Source organism: Bos indicus, chromosome 6 (genome assembly GCF_029378745.1).
Source record: "Bos indicus isolate NIAB-ARS_2022 breed Sahiwal x Tharparkar chromosome 6, NIAB-ARS_B.indTharparkar_mat_pri_1.0, whole genome shotgun sequence".
Lineage (NCBI taxonomy): Eukaryota > Metazoa > Chordata > Mammalia > Artiodactyla > Bovidae > Bos > Bos indicus.
The window spans coordinates 23,675,169-23,693,206 of record NC_091765.1 but is presented as its reverse complement, the minus strand read 5'-3'; the positions used below and the strand labels follow the sequence as shown (position 1 = coordinate 23,693,206).

The following is an 18,038-nucleotide window of genomic DNA, read 5'->3' as shown; positions in this document are numbered from 1 at the left end:
AGAGTCCCTTGGACTGCAAGGAAATCCAACCAGTCCATCCTAAAGGAGATCAGTCCTGGGTGTTCATTGGAAGGACTGACGTTGAAGCTGAAACTCCAATACTTTGGCCACCTCATGCGAAGAGCTGACTCATTTGAAAAGACCCTGATGCTGGGAAAGATTGTGGACAGGAGGAGAAGGGGACAACAGAGGATGAGATGGTTGGATGGCATCATTGACTCAATGAACATGGGTTTGGGTGGACTCCAGGAGTTGGTGATGGACAGGGAGGCCTGGCGTGCTGCGGTTCATGGGGTCACAAAGAGTCAGACACGACTGAGCGACTGAACTGAACTGATTATATATAAATATGTGCATACATCTACACACATGTACATATATATGCTTTTATATTCAGTGAACATCGTAACAAAAATTACCTCATTCATTTGGAATGCTTCTCAAACCATACTTTTCATGAATTTCTATTCAGATTAATCTGTTTTGTTTTTTTTTTTACATAATTCTAAGAAAAGACTAACAGAAAGAAACTGGTAAATTGCTGCATTTATCTGAGTTAAGTGTACATTATCATGTACTAGGTATTTCAGTGTAATATTTTCTAAGACCACAAAAAGTCATTTCCCTACTCATGAATTGTAAATCCTTTGTATTATTTAGCATCTAGACCTGCAATGATCAATTTATACACAAAGTTTTCTTGTAACCTAGACTTTAAAAATACAGCAACCAGAATAGAGTTAATATTTTACAGTGTCATTCATTAAAGGCAATAATCGAAAGTCTGATGGTCAGTTTTTGTTTGCAATCTTATTCAATAAATATGGATTTTATTTCATTCTGGATATTCTGCTGAAAGGGATTATCACTGATATGTGTTAAACTTCTTCAGAGAGGATGTAATTAGGGTTTATTTCATTAACTGGCATTCCAATTCTTTCATCCAAGTGTTTCATTTATCCAGTTGCAGGGCATAACAGTTGATAGCATTGTCGTTGTTGTTTAGTCACAAAGTTATGTCCAACTCTTTTGTGACCCGATGGACTGTGTAGCCCCCTAGGCTTCTCTGTCCTTTGGATGTCCCAGGCAAGACAACAGCAGTGGGTTGTCATTTCCTTCTCCCGGGGATCTTCCTGACCCGGGAATTGAACCTTGGTCTCCTATTTGGCAGGCAGATTCTTTACCACTGAGCCACCTGGGGAGCCCGTCGATAGAATAGGTAATGCTAATATTACCTTAGCAACTCTCAGAAAAATTATAAACAATGAAAATGTGTAGGAGAGCAGAGGCAAGCTTAGTGCTTTCTAAGCTTCGATGATTTTCTCTAACTTTGTTCAGTTCCCACCTTTAGGGTTATACTGATTGAAATACAGATGTATTTCCTTAAAACAGCCAGGCAAAGAGTGTGGTAGATAGAACAAAATACTGCCCTTCAGATACAAGCTACAACTTCACTCACCCCCCAGATAAAAAACCAGGCATGGATTTATTTAATCATAAATCAAGCAACAAATATTTACATCTGCTATGTATATGAATATGCAACATCTTATCACTATGGTTACTCATATAAATATTGAGCATCTGCTGTGTTAAAGGGGGCTTCCAGTGTGGCTCAGCTGGTAAAGAATCCACCTGCAATGTGGGAGACCTGGACTTGATCCCTGGGTTGGGAAGATCCCCCGGAGAAGGGAAAGGCTACCCACTCCAGTATTCTGGCCTGGAGAATTCCATGGACTGTATAGTCCAGGGGATCACAAAGAGCCGGATACGACTGAGGGGGCCCTATTATATGTACCAGAGATAGAAAGTGGTAAAAAGGACTAATTACTTGACCTCAAACAGTTGCATTCTAGATGGATGGACAAGAAACAAGGAAAAAAAAATACATGATATGATTTCAGTTCGTGGCTCATGCTTTGTTAATGTTATGGAACAGTATCACACCAAGGTACAAATTGTTAATCTACATCATTTCTCAAACTTCAGTGCGCATTCAAATCATTTGGGATCCTTTTAAAATGCAGTTTATGATTCAGTAGCTCTAGGGTGGTGGCTAGAAGTATGCATGTCTAATAAACTGCTGGTCTGAAGACAACAGTCTTGAGTTGCAAGATATAGTATCATTTTTGTGTAGTTAGTTTGACTAAGAGGTGGGTAATAAAATGTATCTTAAAGGAAGAGTGGGTAATGGGTGATGGACTATGAGAAGGGGAAAGGATAGGAAAAAGGAGAAAATATAATAAACAGAATAGAACAGAAATGCAGATAAAAATGGAACACACAGGATACCAAAAACAGCATCTCCTTACATATTCTCTGTCTTAGAACTATTCCTGCTTGTTATGGAATAAAATAAAAAAAACTAAAGTACTAAGAGTAAAATTAAATATATACTGATGTCTCCGTTTGCAAGAACTGGTAGAGTTTGTGCAGTTTCAGTGCCAAGATAAATGTGCATATTTAAATAATGTAGATTTATCTTTTTATTATTGGAAACCCACATTTACTTGGTTATATTGAGTATGTCTGTTTGTATATATATTTATTAGTTAAGAAATTTTACTATGATCATTATTATTTTTCTTTGGACATAGCCTTGAATGAAGTATTCCTTATTTTGTGTCTTTTATAATGCCCCACAGACAAAAAGATTAAGATACCTGAGGACTAGACTGAAAGGTTGGTAAAATTACATCTTTTTGTGCAGTTTATTTGTTTCCTTTACCTCTTGGAAAAATACCTGTTTACTTCCCCGAGTGATAGGGAATGTTATAGTCTTTGGTATGACATTAAAACTCCAGAAGAGCATGCTAGAATCTGTAATGCCTTAAGCATACTTAATGGTATTAGCTACATTATGATTAAAGAATCTTTTACTAAGTTATAAATCTGTCCAAAAAATGACGTTGTGTTGAAATTCCAGGAATATGTTGCAGTGCTTTCTAAATCATAGTTAGCCGTACAAACTTAGAAAGATAGATTTATGATCTTTTGAAAATAAAAAATTGCTTTTATTCAATTTGATATCAGAAATTAGAAAAAGAATGAGACTAATATTGAGTGCTTATCCTAGGCCTGACACACATTTTATTAAATGTAATCCAAACAATCCAACAAGGAAGTCATTTACTCCATTAAACAATTGAGGAAATTGAAGCTTGTCTTCCAAGGTTGCATGAGAAGACAGGAAGTTTTTTTTTAGCAGCAGACATATGTCTTCTATATTATTGCTTGCCTCTCTCTCTCTCTGTTCCCAAATTATAAACTGAAACCTTGCTTTGTTTTTGATGTATTGATAGATTTGAAGGGTCATTGGGTATTGAGGAATAACTTCTTTTTTCATCAGATCGCTATAATGAAAGCAGTTCAAGTATGATAGCAATAAAGGATTCTAGCTTTTTTCAGTCTCCACTGAGTTTTGCTAATTATCAGAAAACCTATCCTTATTCCAAATGAGGATTTAATCAATTGGCAAATAAAAACAAAAGATAAAAATACTACACTAAAAGTTAATTTTTTGAAAAAATAGTATTAAAACGTTTCTATTTTGAAAAGCATTTGGTATGTTTTAAAAATTAAATATATAATAATTTTTTCCAACTTAATTCATAAGGAAGTTTATTTTCTGATGCTTAACTATTTTATTGTTTTGCTAAGTTTACAGTGTAATATTGGGTGCTAAAAATTATACAGAATTATCTTGCCTTAGGATATCTGTAATTTTCCTCTAGGATTATATTTATTTTAAAAGAGTAAAGACAAGTTAATTTCAGTTAATAGTTTCGGCGATTGCTTAGATCACCTGAGCATGAGGTGATTTGTGGTAAGCTGGTTTATTTCATATATTATCTGAATAGCTGCGTTTCCTCCCCATTTTTCCATTATCATACATAAAGATAATAATCTTTTCTGTAATTTCATTTGCATGTTGTAGAAGAGGGGTAAAGACATTTGCTCAATCTGTAATCTTGATCATTTTATTCCTGTATTTGAGGAATGTATATAGTTCAATCTATAAAACAAATATATTTTCAGTATAGAAAATCAGAATAGTTATTAGTATATTAGATATTAAAAATAACTGATATTATTAGTTATGTATGAAATAAAATTGCTCATGACTCCGTCAATCAGAAATAACCTCTAGGTATCTTGGATTTATATAGCTAGTCTATTTGTATGCTTTCAAAAATTTGTCTTGAGTTTCTACCACATAGTTCTGAATATGTATACATATTAAAAGGCTTTATTTTTTAGAGCAGTTTTAGGTTTACAGCAACTGAGAGGGAGATACAGAGATTTCCCATATAGTCTCCACCCTGTCACCCCCAATGACATATATGCTATGCTATGCTAAGTAACTTCAGTTGTGTCCGACTCTGTGTGACCTCATAGACGGTAGCCTACCAGGCTCCCCCATCCCTGGGATTCCCCAGGCAAGAACACTGGAGTAGGTAGCCACCCCAATTATCATCACTCACCACAATGGTACATCTTTTTTACCATTTAAGAATGAGCCTACATTAACATACCATAATCCCTCAAAGTCCATAGTTTACCTTAGGGTATACTCTTGGTATTGTACAATCTAAGGGTTTGGACAAATGTATAATGATATGCATCCATCATTAATGGTATCATAAAGAGCATTTTTACTGCACCCCAAATCTGAGCTCTGCCTATTCACTCCTCTCCCTTCTATTCCAGACCCCTGGCAATCCCAGATCTTTTTACTGTCTCTAGAGTTTTGCCTTTTCCAGAATGTCATATAGTGGGAATCATGCTATATATGGCCTTTTCAGAGTGGCTTCTTTCACTTAGCACTAAGCATTTAAGGTTTTTTTCCCCGTGTTTTTTCATTGTATAATAGCTTACTTCACTTATTAGTGCTGAATAATATTTTCTTGTGTGGATGAACCAGAGCTTCTTCATTTACCTGCTAAAGAATATCTTGATTGCTCCCAAGTTTGGGCAATTATGAACAAAGCTGCTATAAATATCTATATGTAGATTCTTGTGTGGACATAGGTTTTCCAGTTCATTTGAATACATACCAGGGAATGCATTTGTTAGACTGAATGATAAGAATATGTTTAGTTTTGTCAGAAACCACCAAAATGTCTTCTAAAATAGTTGTATCATTTGCATTTCCACCAGCGATTGATGACAGTTCTTGTTCCAAATTCTTGGTAGCATTTGCTATTGTCAGTGTTCCAAATTTTGGCCATTCTAACAGGTGTATAGAGCTATTTCATTGTTATTTTAATTTGCATTTCCCTGATGACATACAAGTGGAGCATCTTTTCATATGCCTATTTTCTACCTATATATCTTCTTTGGTGAGGTATTTAAAAACTTTGATTTAAAAAAAATTGATTTGGTTGTTTTCTTAAGTGTTGAATTTGAGTTCTTTATAAATTTTGGAAAACAGTCCTTTTCTAAATGTGTCTTTTGCAAATATCTTCTCTGAATCTATGGCTTATCTTCTAATTCTCTAGACATTGTCTTTTGCAGACATGTTTTTCAATTTAATGAAGTCCAGCTTATGAATTATTTCTTTCATGGATCACAACTTCAGTGTTGTATCTAAAAATGCATCATCATACCCAAAGTCATCTAGGTTTTCTCTTCTGTTATTAATGTCATCCAGTTTTATAATTTCATATACATTTATGTCTAGGATCCATCTTTAGTTAATTTTTGTGATTGTTGTAAGGTTTGTATCTTGATGGTTTTTTTTTTTGGATGTGATTATTTAGTCATTCCATCTCCATTTGTTGAAGTGACTTTTTTTGCCTCATTGTATTATTTTTTCCCCTTGCTTAAAGACCAGTTAACTATGTGATTCTACTTCTTGGCTCTTTATTGTGTTCCATTGAACTGTTTGATTATTCTTTTACCAAGACCACACTGTCTTGATCACTGTAGCTTTATCGTAAGTATTGAAGTAGTGTAGTGTCAGTCTTCCAACATCGTTCTTCACCTTCAATAATAAGCTGCCTACTCTGGATCTCTTGCCTCTCCATATAAACTTTAGAATCAGTTTGTCCATATCTGTAATTTTCTGATATTGTGATTGAATTGAATCTATAGAGCAAATTGGGATGAACAGACATCTTGACACTATTGAGTTTTTCTATCCATGAACACAGAATATCTTTCCATTTCAGTTCAGTTCAGTTCAGTTCAGTCACTCAGTCATGTCCAACTCTTTGTGACCCCATGAATCGCAGAACGCCAGGCCTCCCTGTCCATCACCAACTCCCAGAGTTCACTCAGACTCACATCCATCAAGTCGGTGATGCCATCCGGCCATCTCATCCTCTATTTTCCCCTTCTTCTCCCTCCCCCAATCCCTCCCAGCATCAGAGTCTTTTCCAATGAGTCAACTCTTCGCATGAGGTGGCCAAAGTTCTGGAGTTTCAGCTTTAGCATCATTCCTTCCAAAGAAATCCCAGGGCTGATCTCCTTCAGAATGGACTGGTTGGATCTCCTTGCAGTCCAAGGGACTCTCAAGAGTCTTCTCCAACACCACAGTTCAAAATCTTTCCATTTACTTAGTTCTTATTTGATTTTGGTTATCAGAGTTTTGTGGTTTTCATCATATTGATATTGTACATATTTTTTTAGATTTATACCTAAGTATTTAACTTTGAGGAGGGACAAAGAAAAAGCTAGAAGGACTATTGTAAGTGGTATTCCATTTTTAACTTCCAATTACACTTGCTTATTGTTAATAAGACATTTTCCTCAGGAAAAAATATTGAAAAATTTATTATCAATGGACCTGCCTGAAAGAAAAGTTAAAAGACGTTTTTTAGTGAGAAGAAAAGTAATATAGATCAGAAATTCAGATCTGTAGCATCAAAGAAGGAATAACTGAAGATAAAATTTAAAAATATGTATATATATTTCCTATTTGTGATTGATCTAGAAGATAATAGTTTATTCAAAATAATACCAACAATGTATTTAATAATGTATGCTTATATAATATATGATGTAAATTTTACATATATATGCTTGTGTATGTTTATATATAATGACATAAATGAAAGCAGTAATATAAAGTATAGGAGGGAGGAGGAATCATTTTATTATTATAAGGTACTAAAACTATCTATAAAGTGGTACAATGTTATTTGAAAGTGGACTTGGATTAGTTGTAAATGCATATTGCAAACTCTAGGATAACACCACTAAAAATGTTTTTGAGTATGACTGATATGCTAAATAAAAAAGAAGAAAAATGGAATCATATAAAATGTTCAATAAAACACAATGGCAGAAAAACAGAAGAGAAAACAGGAACAAAGAACAGGGTAACAAAAACAGAAAACAAATGCTTTTTCCCTGGCCTCTTCAAATTGCACTCCCTTCCTTTTGGTATGTATGCCTTGTAATTTTTCTTGATAAGTAGACATAATGTGGGGTTCCCGGTGGCACTAGTGGTAAAGAACCCATCTGCTGGTGCAGGAGACATAAGAGACACGGGTTCGACCCCTGAGTTGAGAAGATACCCTGTAGGAGGGCATGGCAGCCCACTCCAGTATTCTTGCCTGGAGAATCCCGTGGGCAGAGGGCAGGCTACAGCCATAGAGTTGGGAAGAGTCGGATACAACTGAAGGGACATAGCACACAGAGCACAACGTAATATACTCTGTAAAAAGAACTGTTGCAGATAGACCTTTGGTAATGCAGTGGTGAAGTGTGGGGAGGAGGCTTTCTAGAGACCTGTGATTTAGGTCTCAGTCCTTTAGTAAGCCTATGCCTTTCAACTGTGAACCTCACAAGAGTTTATTCCCTTTAGGTGAGAGAGGATTGTTATAGTGGGCTACAGTTAGTTATTTCCCTTCCTGTGGTCAGTTCGTCTCTGAAAATACCTTAATAGATTAGGCTCTGATTAACTAATTTTTCCTGAGGGCAGGCCTTGTTAAGAAGACTAGAGTGCTCTGGAGTATCTAAGGTTGTTTCCATTTCCTTAGAAATACTGTTCCCCAATATTTGCTGTGGGAATCTGGTCAAGCTCCTAGAGCTAAATCTCAAAATAATGTGTCCCCTCCAAGCTTTTAGCTGAACCCTCCTGGAGATTTTAACTCTCAGACTTGTCCTCTGTTGAGTGTCCAGCAATTTGTCAATTGCACTTCAAAAGCCACGACCACGAGGAGCCCGTGCACCACAGCTAGAGAGTAGCCCCCACTTGCACAACTGGAGAAAAGCCGGCGCTGCAGTGAATACCCAGCACAGCCAAACAAACAAACAAAAAATTAATCAAAGAAGAGTTGTCGAATTTTTAGTCTGTTCAGCTTTTTGTTTGTTAGGATGGAGTGGTGATGTCCAAAGCTCCTTAAATATGGAACCCGAAACAGGAAGTCCTATACTTCTTATTTTACTAAAATGGGAACCTACAAAATTGACAATTTTGTAACTTGAATTTTTTCACTTACGTCATAAACTTGTTCTTTACTGCTAAATGTTCTTTGATAGAATTTTAATTAGTGACAATACCTTTTATCACATTAGATATTTTTATCTGGTCTGTTATTGCTTAGACTGCTCCTAATTTTCTGCATTATAAACAGATCTTCTGTGAGAATTCATAGAGATAAATATTTTGAACATCTATGATTATGTCCTCAAAGTAAAGAAAATAGCTCTTCCTAACCTAATTCCACAGATGAATTAGTAGAAAACATCCTAGATACTGCTACGGTGGAACAGCATATACCTTTTAAGATACATTAAATAAAATCAGTTCTCTTGTTCTTTTATCAATTCACAAAATGATGGAACCAGTTCTATACAACCTTTCACTGTTTTGGGGTCTGTATGAAAGAGCGTGACAGAGAAAGAGAGAATGAGACTGCTTGTGGAAGTGCCTTAAATTGTTAGAAAAATAAAGGCTTTTTATTCTGTAAATTTCAAAAGACAGAAAAACAACACAAAACAAAACCAACACGTCTTCTTAAGTGTGTAGCATGGGGACAGCTCCTTTCCAGAGGACATCACTTTTTTACTCTGCTTCTCTGATAGGAATGGTGACTTCACTTTTGAGATGCAATGACACCAAAATTCTAGCCACCTTATTCTATATATAGATCTTCATCTATATTGCCTTTGACTCTTCTTCCTTGTTATCCTGTCAATTTCCTTTTGCCAGAGGAACTTGGAACACACCTGTACTTGAACTATTATTTACTTTTTTTTTGTCTAGTAGCAATGAACTGAAGGCTACCATGGCGAACCATGGGGCATCTCAGTAACAATGTATTAAGAAAAAACTTACTGTCGGATTTAGGGTTGTATTGTGATTTGAGGAAGGGTTCATGGAAGCAGGGCTTTGCTATTGTTTGCTTGCTGTCAAAAAGCGGGTGTAATTTTATGGTTTGCGTAATTAATGACTCTTACTGAGAAGCTGGGTAACCAGCTCTCCCAGCAACTGAGGGGTTTCTGGGGCACAGCATTTTCAGCACACAACCTCCCCCAAATCCCAAGCAAACTGGGAGGAGTTGGTTACCCTACCTGGAAGGTAAAATGAAAGGAGGCTGAGGCTAGACTTGGTAAAGAAGCAGTCACTCACAGGAGCCAGGATCCAGGATATTTGGTTCCTGTTGTGGTTTGGATAATGTTCATGTTTTTGCCTGGATTCAGACATGAACGCAAAGTAGCCTGATCTCTGACTGGATCCATCATGGTGGCAGCGTGGTCTAGTGGTGGTGATTTTCTGTGAGATTGTTGGTGTTCAACAGGACAGGAGGCCACTGCCTAGCAACACCAAGGCCTTCAGAAGGTATCAGAACAATTTCTAGCTGTCAGGAGCTGTTTTCCTTTTCTCCAGTACCCTTCTTCAGGGATTTGAGGGGTGCTTTTGTGGTTGGCCAAAGACAGACGACAGTTGTGAGTGTCCGTTGTGAGAGCCTTGGTTTCAGTCATATTGGTTCTGTGCCCTAAGGAAATGCTTTGGACTTTGGACAATATAAATATTGTCCATCTCTCTTCGCACAACTCTTCTTCAATAAAGTTTTTTTAATGATTGGGACCAAATACTGAATTACTGTTACATTTTTAAACAATCGAATACTTTTCTCCTTCTTATATTCAAAATTCACATTAGCATATTTTAGTGTTCTTAATAATCCTACCATAAAGAAACCCATATCATTTAATTGAAGACACTTTTTTCACAGGACACATTAGGATTTTGATGAACACTAATATTTCACTATTAAACTAACGTTTCATAGAAAAATTAGTTTGTTTAGTGATTGTCTCCTAGTTATGCCTATCGTTTTTAAAAATTAGAAATATACATAAAGGGTAAATAATTGTTCTGAGTTAAATTGTTCTGATTTTAAATGAATAAATTTTCTTATTTACAGTCATTGAAAGGAGATAGTTTCATGTTTTTCAGATTTACTGTTTTAATATAAAGTGGTATTTGGATTTTTTGGGGGGAAAATATTTACCTAGTAGATGAAAATATGTATTTGATTTAGTTTAATAGCTAAGGTTATAATACTAGTTAAATTATGAGGCAATATTTTAATTATTAACATTGGTTCAATTATTTTGACTATCTTAAGCTCAGTTTGGTTGTCCCATATATTAATTAAATCAACTGTTCCGCAATTAGTTTTCATAACAATGGAGGAACTTAATGTGGCCTTAGCTGTATTATAATCCATATTAATGAACTTTCCTTTAGGTTCTGCGGACTACCTGGAGATCATTATTCCACCAGACCTAAGAAAGGAACATTCTGGGCAAATCAGTGAGGGAAAGGAAGTTGAAGAATTATCAGAAGCTTCAGGAAGCGCCATATCACAGGCAGTGGTGCTTCCTGCTGAGATTCCATGTGAGGTCAGTAAAAACACCTCGTTATTGTTGTAATGGATACTGCATTTCACTAGAATGTGGCTAACACTAGAAGCTCCAATATAGAGGTGGTTTTGTTTACTCTGTTCTTGGCTGTGTCCTCAGAATGGCAGAACAATGTCTGGCAGTTAGTAGGCATTTGATATGTATTTGTTGAGTAATAGAATATTGAAACATACATGAAAGCACCATGTGATTAGATGTTACTTGATATGTTGCAAACAGATTTACAATTGCTATATATATATATGTGTGTGTGTGTGTGTGTATCAAACTGTTCAAAGCAAAGTTGGATTCATATTAACCAGATCAAGGATTTTATTTTCATGAAAGGAAATATGTTCTTGAATAGAATTTGAAAATACTTTAGGACCACCTATCTTCAATTATAAAACATGTGTCAAAGGCCTACATTATGAAGTGGAAATATCATAAGAGGTAGAAGAACTGGTTTGAGAATAAAAATATAATGTTAGAGCAAGTAGATTTCTCAGGAGGTGTTATATGGATACATGTTGCTGACATTTCTTCTTCCTAAGTCTTCACTGGACTGAACCACTAAAATAAGCCATGCTAGAGCTTGACCAAAATTTGCGCTATGTAATCTCCAGGAACTAAAAAGATGCTGGCCCTCAACATCTGCAGTGTACTTGAGCAGAAAGAGCCAGAGATACAGGAGAAGCTTGCGAGTTGCATGAGTGGTCCTTCAGGTAGAAGCCAGTATTTAGGTGGCAGGAGCTGCACTTGTCTGCTTGCTGTACCGTGCTTAGTCACTCAGTCATGTCCAATTCTTTGTAACTCCATGGACTATAGCCCACCAGGCTCCTTTGCCCATGGGGATTCTCCAGGCAAGAATACTGGAGTGGGTTGCCATGCCCTTCTGCAGGGGATCTTCCCAACCCAGGGATCAAACCCAGGTCTCCTGCATTGCAGGAGGCAGATTCTTTACCATCTGAGCCACCAGAGAAGCCCAAGAATACTGGAGTGGGTAGCCTATCCCTTCTTCAAGGGACCTTCCCAACCCAGGAATCAAACCAGGATCTCCTGCACCGCAGACGGATTCTTTTCCAGCTGAGCTACCAGGGAAGCTCACTTGTCTGCTTACTGGAAGGCATATTTGGGGAGAGAATCCTCTGATCCTGATGGTTCCAGCAGCCCTGGCAGAAGCAGAATGTTCTGTACAATTTTGAAAAGCTTATTTCCCTCATCTCCAGACCCCATGCACAAGCAGGAGAATTGCCAATTTAAATTACTATGTTATCAGTGCCAGAGGAACAAAAACTTCTTTGGCACTCCCTTAGAGACCCCAGGAACCGGAACTGTACAGGTTGGAGGGAACCGAGACAGAGGAATCAGGCAAAGAAATATTACAGCCTACTTGAGGAAGGAAGACCAGGCCAAACAATCAGAACCAGAGGCTCCTATTGAGTGAGAAATAATGGAAGAGACAGAAATTAGTAGAAGAGACTATAAAAGGGAAATGAGGACTATTCTCAAGTAGGTAAAGTCAAAGTAAAAAAAAAAAAAAAAAAAACTCTCTGGAACTAAAAATTGCTCACCAAGAATTATGCAATGAGTCTAACTAGCTGCTTTTAAAAATATCTGCAACAGTAAAATTTGAACAATATAAAGCCTTTCCATGATTAAATTGCAGAGACATCAAAATCCAAAAATTAAATCCCACAGTCCTCCAGGCAGAAATCACGCACTCAGGTGGCTGGGGAAAACCAGAGTTCTTTCCATAGCAGAATTGTGGACTTTTATTTATTGACATGGATATAATTCTATCAGAATCTTTGAAGAGTCTGAATTAAATTATTTCAATTCCAAATCTTTCTTGGGAGCCCCACTTTTTAAACAATCCTAAAAGTTGAAAGCTCATATAAGACTATTTTAGCACCAGCCAGCTTCCCAAGTGGCAATTCAGGAAATATAAGAGACACGGGTTCAACCCCTGGGTCAGAAAGATCCCCTGGAGGAGTGTATGACAACCCAGTCCAGTATTTTTGCCTGGAGAATCCCGTGGATAGAGAAGCCTGGAGTGCTACAGTCCATAGGGTTGCAAAAAGTTGGACATGACTGAAACGACTTAGCATGAACACACTAAAAATTTGAAACAGACTTATCCATGGACCAAAAATAGTCATCCAAGTCAAAATCTTGTATTCTTAGAACCTAGATCTTAGTATAGTCTAAATTCATGTCCCAGTTTTCATGCACCACAAGAAAGATAAGTGAAAATCACGTTTCAGATTACCAGGAACCTGCATCTCTTATGTCTTCTGCACTGGGAGGTGGGTGCTTTTACCACCAGCAGCACCTGGGAAGCCCAGGATAGCATTCAGTCTATACCAGTTGTCTGAAAGCTCCACCTTTGTGCTTACTCGTTTCTGAGAAGTCTTCAAGTTACTGGGTAAATGGAATCCACTTAAATGTATAGCTTTCTCTCTCCAGAAATGATATTTGAGACTTCTCTGCCATTGTACAAAATCTAGAAATTTACGAGACTGTCATTGCCAGTCACCAGGTCATATTTGCGATGTGCCTCTTCTGCTCCCAGTATCTTCAAATTCTATGAATTTCCCCTTTACACTTTAAAGTTTCTGGCATGCCCTTGTTGAGTTGACTGATTCAGTCTATTGGTGTCATCTTCATTCTGTCTGATGAACAGGGAATTAGTTTAATTCTCTCCTGCTGTCTCCTGCTGCAGAATGGCCTGAGTCTGTAGATCCGCCGCTAGCCAAGTGCTCTCCCTGAGCCCTCCTCTGCTCTGGAGAAGTGGCGTTTATTGGAGTAACTGAGGCTGCAGGTGAGCCTGCTGCGGCTTTTACCCCAGGAGCCTGGCCCTTTTGATTCCTTCTGCCTAGTCATCTTTCCCAGCATTGTTCCTTCCCTGGACCTTGAAATTTGTGCCACTTTAAAAACAGCAGAAAAACATTTTTTTTCTTTTGACAGGTGTTTTTTTTTTTTTTTTTTTTTGTGCAATAGTGAAGATGTGCCTCCAGTGTTCTATTTATGTAAGTTATTCTCTGTCTTTTTAAGAAACACCTAAATGGGTCTTAACAGTTTAAATCTGCTTAATGTGGCCTCTTCTTTTCCCTTTTCTAGGATTAGCAATCTTTGTTCTGTTTTAGTGTTTGTTAAGCTTTTTGTTGTTTTTTATGGGCCAAGATACTTTGCTTTTCTAGCATATTCCTCTTGATTTTGTCTTGTATGGGGTAATATATCATGAGAGATATGAAATCAGTGAGTTCTAAGTCTTCCAAACAAGTCCATTGTTCAGAGTAATCTTACCCAGTTTTGTTCTTGATGAATTATCCACTTGGGAGGCATTCTCCCATTGAAATAATATCTAAACCAGAACTGAACCTGGTCTGTTATTTGCTAGCTTCTTTTCCCTTTGCTGTGTATTTACCCCAAAGTCCTAATTTCATTAATTTCCCAGGAAAATTCCCTCAGAACGATGGTTCTCATCTGGGAGTGATTTGGCTGTCTCTCCCAAGGAGATATCTGGCAAAGTCTGCAGACAAGTTTGTCATAACTGGGGTTGCTCCTGGCAACTGCTGAGTAGAAGCCAGGGATGCTACTAAAAACCCCATAGTGCACAGGGTGTTGCCCACAGCAGTGACTTCTCTGGTCCCAAAATGTCAGTAGTGTCAAGGTTAAATCCTGCGCCAGAGGATAGAAAATACATTCATGCCTCTCAGTAATAGGTCACCTTCAAATCCCCCTAGGAATGGCATTCAAGGAGGCAGTGCTCTTCTTCAGAGCCTTGTCTGCAGTCTGGGCAGTTCTGTGATCACTTGTTAGAGCTGTGCTATGCTGTGCTAAGTTGCTTCAGTTGTGTCCGACTCTGCCACCCCATGGACTGTGGCCCGCCAGGCCCCTCTGTCCATGGAATTCTCCAGGCAAGAATATTGGAGTGGGTTGCCACAAGAACACTGGAGTGGGAAGGGGATCTTCCAAGCCCACGGATTAAACCCACTTCTCTTACATCTCCTGCATTGGCAGGAGGGTTCTTTACCACTCATGCTACCTGGGAAGCCCTGCTTGTTAGAGAAACATCATCTCTAAGCAGTAATCCAGTCACTGGATAATTTTTTAATGGATTTGACCTGAAGCTTTAAGAGGGATCCTTTGAGTGTTTTCCTCAATGGCCCTTTCAGAAATACTGTGGTTTGCTCTAAATGCCTCCTGCCTCTCCTGGAGCCCCAGTCATGGGTCAGTAATGGCCTCTCTATTGCTTCTTCCATCTTAAAGAGCAGCTAAGAGGAGCTTATTTTTATCTTATCTTATCTGTGTAGGCAGGACTTCAATATGGCATTCCCTTCCTTTTGGTAGAATCTGCTACAATCTCAGCTTTCCTCCACCCCTAACCTCTTACTTCCTTTCATATAGTTATATATATTTCTTTATGTTTATGTTATTCTTCCGTAGCTATTGTTCAGATGAGACTGGTTACTTGTTGATTTTTGAGCAAATTTAGTTCTTAAACTTATAGTATCATAACAAAAAAACCTTTTAATGGGCTTTATCAGCAATTATAGCTATATTAATTTCATTGACTTGTTTTTCTGAGTCCTAGAACATGGCACATCCGCTGGTAAAGACCTTCATTTTATTTGACCTTCACTGATGTTATATGTCTGTGTCTGTAACCATAATATGAGTCTCCAAACTCAAATCTGTTCAGATCACAGATTATATAACCAGTGAATCTAGAGAAACTCAGAGAATATATGAAGGAGTGTGACTCTTAGCAGGGCCCATGGGGAAGCTACAAAAACCTCTGAGATTAGCAGCTTCCTGTTCACTCCTTGGCACTGAACACAGTTTAAAACAATTCACAGAAACTTAACAGCACTGCCCACTTATTTCTGACATCAAGTCACACATTAGATCTTGATAACCAACCTTAACTTAAAGTCAGGTCCTATGATTTAATTGAAACATAATAGTAAAAGCAGCAAAAGATTATTGTGTGTGTCACTGCCTAAAATGTCTATGTTGTGAACATTACCCCTTCAGTGCTAAGGTTTTACAATGACAAAAATGTGTTTTTTTCCCTTTAACCAAGTGTTTCTCAAATTAGGCAGCATATAGGGATGATTAGGGGAGGTTTTACAAAGTAAAAATGCCTGAATCCTACTGTTAGAGATTCAGATGTAAATAGTCTGAGTTTTGGCCTGGATATTGGGAGTTTTAAAAGCTTCCCAGGTGATTCTCCAAGGTGAGAATTAGCAGCCAAATTTGGAACCATTGCCATGACCTAATCCTTGCTCTGTCGTCACAGGTCAGGTCAGGGTCAGCTTTAGGGACTTGCACAGTGCTGGCTTAATAAGGCCCATGCCTGTGCAACTGTGCTTGCAGAGCTAGTTCCTATTATGAATATATGAAAAGAACCATTAATCTGGTTGCACAAGTCAAAGTAAGCTGATATGATCCATGAGGATCAAAATCCTTTGTTACCTGTGCTTAATGATTCATTAAAGTCTAGAAGGGCACCCACCCTGACAATCTAGAAACTCCACTACCAATGTGTTGTACTGCAGACAAAGTTCCAGCCCTTTTGGTGAGGTCTCACGGTTTGTTTACAATGCAGCAAATCTAGAGAGTTTGGTAGTGATTATTATTATAACTCTTTCTCAATTTGAATGCTTAGAGCCAGATAAGAGGTAAACAAAGAAGTTAGATTGAGAGCAAAATAGCATCTTCTGATAAAACTGAATTTATGACCATTTGAGTGTCCTAATATTTCCTCCATTGAATTAAATATGTCCATATAATTGTAGCTTTAATTAAGATGTCCATAATAATTAAGGCTTCCCCAATGACTCAGACAATTAAGAATCTGCCTGCAATGCAGGAGCCTCAGGTTCAGTCCCTGGGTCTGGCAGGGACTGAAGGGAATGGCAACCTGCTCTAGTATTCTTGCCTGGAGAATTCCATGGACAGAGGAGCCTGGTGAGCTACAGTCCCTGGGGCTGCAAAAAGTTAGACACGACTGAGGCAACTAACACTTCCACTCTTTTCACTTTCATAATAATTAAGAACAGGGCTGGACGGGTGCAGGCCTTCCCTCCTCAGCAGCCCCCTTTGAGCATGGAGATGCAAGAAGCAGATGAAGCTGTGAGTCCTGAGGGGGATAAGGAATAATGCTTGCTCAAAGTAAAAAAAAAAAAAAAGTCATATTTTTATAGGCTTATTCCATCTCAATGTAAAAATACATATAGATTGCCTCTTTTCAGTTTTTTTTAAAGATTCTTTTTGATTTGGACCATTTTTAAAGTCTTTATTAAATTTGTTACAGTACTGCTTGTATTTTTATTTTTTGGCTGCGAGTCACATGGGATCCTAAGTCCCCAACTCACACCCCCTGCATTGGAAGGTGAAGTCTTAACCTGGAACCACCAGGGAGTTCCCCAGAGCACCTCTTATGTACTTAATTCTTATAAGATGCCAAAATGATATAAAAAATAAAAATACCTTCAGGGTGTTTAAAATCTGTCTGGGAAGCCTCAACACAGACATTAAAAACTTATTAAGAGGGCATGACTGAGAAAGGTTCAAATGAGGAGTACACGTGTGAAATGTTTTATGATCCCTTTGGAAGTTGTACGTGAAACCTGAGTTGGACCTTGGTGAAGAGGATAAGTATGAGATGGAGGGAGAGTAGGAACTCAAGAGCAGGCCAACATTATGTGCAAATAGGAGTGGCTTCCTAATTAGCAGGGCCCAGTGTAAAATGAAAAGGTAGAGACCCCAGTTCTAATTATTAAGCATTTCAAGGTGTGATAGCAGAATATTAAAACAAGTGCAGGTTCTGTGCACCTTCAGAGATTACATGCCCTTGGAGCTTGTCCCAGTTACAAATGAGATGTCAGTCCCTCCTTGGGGGTGGTCAGTGTGCTTATCTTTTGTTTAGGCCTCTTCTCTGGAGATGGTTGAAAGGTGGGAGAGAATCTGGTGCATAAGAAGCAGCCCGTGGAAGCACCCGGCTTCCCAGGTGGCGCCAGTGGTAAAGAACCCGCCTGCCAACGCAGGAGACTTAAGACATATGGGTTCGATCCCTGGGTCGGAAGATCCCATGGAGGAGGAAATGGCAGCCCACTGCAGTATTCTTGCTGGAGAACCCCATGGACAGAGGAGCCTGGCAGGCT

General features: G+C 38.1%; 1 protein-coding gene across 8 annotated transcripts in view; it reads left to right on the top strand.

Moving 5' to 3' along the window:
* The window catches only part of BANK1 (B cell scaffold protein with ankyrin repeats 1), a 319,023-nt gene that overhangs the window by 79,312 nt on the left and 221,673 nt on the right, over window positions 1-18,038 (top strand). For all 8 annotated transcript variants that reach the window (XM_070791140.1, XM_070791144.1, XM_070791143.1 and 5 more), the window contains exon 3: window positions 10,709-10,863. In XM_070791140.1, the coding sequence (XP_070647241.1) occupies window positions 10,709-10,863 (155 nt within the window). The remainder of the gene's footprint in view (window positions 1-10,708; window positions 10,864-18,038) is intronic.